The sequence below is a fragment of the Austrofundulus limnaeus genome, unplaced genomic scaffold (genome assembly GCF_001266775.1).
Source record: "Austrofundulus limnaeus strain Quisiro unplaced genomic scaffold, Austrofundulus_limnaeus-1.0 Scaffold24, whole genome shotgun sequence".
NCBI classification, from domain to species: Eukaryota; Metazoa; Chordata; class Actinopteri; order Cyprinodontiformes; family Rivulidae; genus Austrofundulus; species Austrofundulus limnaeus.
Genome location: NW_013952426.1, coordinates 11,411 through 15,827, shown reverse-complemented (window position 1 = coordinate 15,827; position 4,417 = coordinate 11,411). Strand labels below are relative to the sequence as shown.

Genomic DNA, 4,417 nt, shown 5'->3' with positions numbered 1-4,417 from the left:
TGTATGAGAAATCCACCTTTTTTTTCCAGTGTTTAATACAGCTGGCAAAATCAATTGTGAAAATAATTATGAAGTGCTTCTCTTTTTTTTAATTTAGCATATTATTTAAAAAATCCTTCATTTTATGAAAAGACCCACTTGATTCAATAAAAAACTCTGGTTTTTAAGAAAATGGCTGCTTGTCAATTAATCATTAGTCAATCTATAAGATAAATCAACTTCAAACAACTTCACATTAATCGATAACTTGCATCCCTAATTTATACTGGAAATAAATTAATTTGTATCTACTTACATCTATGTAATTAAGTGTTTTAATGATTTGGTCGATTAATCGAAAAAAAAAATAATCGACAGATTAATCGATTATTCAAATAATCATTAGTTGCAGCCCTAGTTTAATCCTGACCAAAACGTCTGATTTTACTAAAGTGAGGCTGAGCAGAAATCAGATCTTACCCTGCCTCTGGTCGCTTTCCATAGGTGGCAAAATTTAGCTTAAACTTGCGCGGCTGCACAGGGAGAGAGAAAAGCTCACATTAAGCAACCCTCAGAGCTCAAAGATGTGTAGTATAGCACTGATAATGCTGGAAATAGAAAAAAAAAAGAGTTATTTTTGTTGTTATTTGGGTTTACATACCTCCACCACTCAGACCAGCCTTTAGCCCCTTCCTCAGTTAGTTCCTACCAGAGACTCTTTTGACCAGCTTCAAACAAAGTACATTCATGTACAAGCAGCTTCCTCGCCACTTTCAGCAGCACATACAGGCCGGTGAACAGGGGAGCCCAGCAGTCCAGCCAGCACACACAGGGCCGACGGCATTTCAAACACCAAGCAGCTCTCAGTTTAACAACACCTGTCACACTGAGCTTTACAGCTTTGGAAAGATGGGAGGTTTTATATGTTTGTAATTTTGCTAATTTTGCCAAAGATCTGGTGTTGCTGGGAACAATGCCTTTAAAAAAGCCCCCATTAGAAGTGTTTCTGGTCCAATAAATCCTGGCTAAAGCTAGCTGAGCTCCACCATCCACAGATAAATCAACACAAGAATTACAGTTTGATGGTCTGAGTCTAGATCTACAGAAGGAAGGCAGCGTTAAAACTCACTTTTTACATTTCTGGGAGGAAAATATCGATTTCTGATAAAAAGGACAAACATAGAAATGAAAATTATTCTGCGATTAAACTAGTTAACTTACCGGGTTTGATCCTGGAACCAACTTCCCGTTGAGTCTTTGTACGCAGCGGTCGACACTCGCTTCATCCGCCAGCTCCACAAAGCAGTAACCTGCAGAACCACTGAACAATAACCAGACAGTCAGAGCCCACCTGCTGCTAAAAACACAGAAACTTCTTACAGAGAAGACGTTAAGTAGGATTTAACGGTGACTATAACAGTGCAGAAAATGTTCATAAAGACTGCAGTAATTGTAATAAAAATGCAGGATGGTGTTTCATGTTGGGCTCATTTGTGGTCTGTGTTTCCTACCCTGTTATCCTGTGAGTGATGATCTTGACTCCTAACGGTGACTCTCCCATAGCACTAAAGGCCTGTTTCACAAAGTTCTCGTCCATGTATGGGTCCAACTATCAAGACAGAGAAAAGTTAAGAAATATCAAATTAAACCAAAATCAAAAACAAAATATTTCACTCCGTATAACAAAGTACAATATGTTCAAAAAGAAAAAAATTTCATAGGTCTTCTGGACGGGTTCTTCTCTAATGAAACGTTTCGTTTCGTCTCGACGAAACGTTTCATTAGAGAAGAACCCGTCCAGAAGACCTATACAATTTTTTTCTTTTTGATTTTTTACCTGGATTACTGAGATGCATCAGGACTACAATATGTTCAAATCCCTTCATTGCCTGTTTGAAGTAACAATAAAATGGTGATAAAACTAGTCCTAAAGGCCTGATAAACAAGTATTTTTGTTTGTTTAGCTACAAACAAACCTTTCTCTTAATCTCTTCAACAKCAAATACTCTAAAACACAATAAATTCATTATACCAGTCATAAAAACAATGTCTAAAACAATATAGGGTGCTCCAGATCTTAAAAAAATGAATTATTGTGCACTGATGTGTACTGTGACTTCATTGAAATAGATAGCATGTTTACTGTACTTTGTACGTTCTGGTATGATTATTAATTATATAAATTATAAAGCTAGAAACATAACTATATCCACCTTGCATAAAAACACCACAGTTACTACATGATGTCCATGTAAAACGTCTAAGAAGAACCTGGTGGAGTTAGTAGCCTCAACTAAGTTTAGTAATGATGCAGAAAATGTATATACATTTTTTATGTGGACATTTGCAAAAAACATTATAATTAAACAAAATGCACAAACTACAAGCAACGTGTTAATTTTTAAACTGACTTGTTTTAAATGACTGAAGTTTTTCCAACCACAARGACTCTAAGAATTGAGTGTCAACATGAGCTTTGTAACATTATTTTATACATTTTCTGCTACTTACATTGGATTTTATAACGTTTTTAGGATACAAGAAAAAAAATAAAAATTGTGGATCTTTTCATACAATTTCATGGAAACATCTTAAACTTTGAAGGTTATTAGCAAAAATTGAAAGTGAAATGATCACAAAAGCCTCATTAGTTCTGCTAGTTTTGTTAATTATGTTTTGTTTGAATATATTCTGGGGATAAAAGGGGCAGAAATAAGATTTATTATTCTTCTGCTACCTTTCATTTTATTTTGAATTTGTTTGTGTATTTTCTTTGTTTTCTATTGTATAGTTATTTTTTTAATGAAATTAATAATTTTTTTGAATTGAATTGAATAGTTCAGCTATGAATTGCAGCAGAAATCATGAGCTTGATTACACCTAAAGAAACGTCCATAACTTCCTTCATTTTTTTTAAGAAAATTACATGACTTTGGTGTTATTTTGTAGGGATTTAATATTAATTTTGAATCCACTGTCAGATTTGATATTGGTGTGGGATTAAAAAAATATTATCCCCATCCCTAAGAGATCTAAACATAGCTGTTTAGAATAGAGGCAGCCCTGTCCTGCACACACAAACAGTGACATTTAGGAGCACTCTGCCATATTTAGTGCATCCATAAATGCACCAGAGTCATTTGACACCGTTATCTGCTGCAGCTGACACTAAACTTTAAATATCAGGAGAAAAGACTGCCTCGCTCTGAACAACATCCCCCTCATAGCACTGCTGGGTGGGTGTCAGGCAGGGGGCAGGTGGTCACACAGCTGAAAGAGCTGCTCATCAGAGTCAAATAAAAAGTAGTGCATCTGTAACGACTGAAAAAGCTACCAATTATAACAGTTCAAAACTAGAATAACTATTAAAATGTGCACTGCAGACTCCAGAAGCTGACTGGAAGGTAAAAATACTCACAGTGCAGTGGGTCTAGTCCTAAAAGTAATGTTTCTTGATGTTAAAGACATTCTTCTAATTTATTTTAAAGCACTAAAAAGGAGGATAAACTTTTATAGTTGTATTTATTGTGCTCAAAACTGTCTGGGAGTTGTTTTGTAGTAATGAGGATTATATCACTAAGATGCACACAGACACACAAGCTCATTAGGTTTCATTTTAAAGCCAGAGCAAATGATGACAACTCGTGACAAAGAGTATAAAATTTATACCTTCTTTCAGAGTAGATAAAACACGTCATCAGGAAGCTTCAGATTTATTATCACACAGCGCCACTCATGCTAAATAAATACATTTGTGTTGYTCTTCAGCTATAACTGAGTGTCTTGACTTTAAACTGGTCTCTGATCATCAGATCATGTCCAACACGAGTCACACAAACTTCAGTCACTGAGTGATTTCAGCTTCTTATCCTCCGCCATGACGAAGCGCTGCTGTAAGTTATCTTACAGTGTGCTTTCTTCAACTTTAACCATTAATGTCTCTTTTTGCTTTCAATAAAACATTTTACTCCTAGTCATTCATAAAGCCTTTGGCGGATTCCTTTTTTTAGCTTTAACGAGAGAGTGCGTGCATCTGGAGGGCTAGCCAAGCTAGGCTAAGCTAATGCTGCCAAACAAAGCCAAACTTCAACTTACATCACCCATCCAAAGACTGTTCTGTCTGTTAAACATCATGGACCCTGGAAGCGATGTGACACTGTGAGAAAAATGTTTCGCTTTTGTTTTTTAAAACGTTATGGGGGGGGAATGCAAGACTACTCGACTGCTGTCCACACCAGCTTCACAAGTTTACGTCAAATCACTTCCGCCTCCGTATCTGCCTGATGCTGCGCTACATCCGGTGTTTTCCTCTCGAATTAAATCCTAAATAAAACCACACTCCACTGATAACTCTCTTAAACGGTTTAAACTTTTTTTACATCTACTTATCAATAAAAAATAATAAAAATAAAAGTGTATTGTAAGGTTTTCAAAAAAA

General features: G+C 35.8%; 1 protein-coding gene across 3 annotated transcripts; it reads right to left on the bottom strand.

The window, feature by feature from the left end:
* Positions 1-339: 339 nt before the first annotated feature.
* On the bottom strand, positions 340-4,293 carry LOC106514901 (tRNA selenocysteine 1-associated protein 1-like). Of its 3 annotated transcripts, none has more exons than XM_014004432.1 (4): positions 4,075-4,293; positions 1,491-1,588; positions 1,201-1,300; positions 340-512 (listed from the first exon to the last, which is right to left on the bottom strand). In XM_014004432.1, exons 1-4 carry the CDS (start codon positions 4,111-4,113, stop codon positions 456-458), a joined length of 294 nt encoding a protein of 97 aa, XP_013859886.1. In that variant the 5' UTR covers positions 4,114-4,293; the 3' UTR covers positions 340-455. The 3 variants fall into 3 exon arrangements, with proteins under 3 accessions (XP_013859886.1, XP_013859887.1, XP_013859888.1); XM_014004433.1 differs by lacking the exon at positions 340-512 and adding an exon at positions 519-707 and having other exon boundaries at positions 4,075-4,290; XM_014004434.1 differs by lacking the exon at positions 340-512 and adding an exon at positions 655-878 and having other exon boundaries at positions 4,075-4,287.
* Positions 4,294-4,417: the final 124 nt, after the last annotated feature.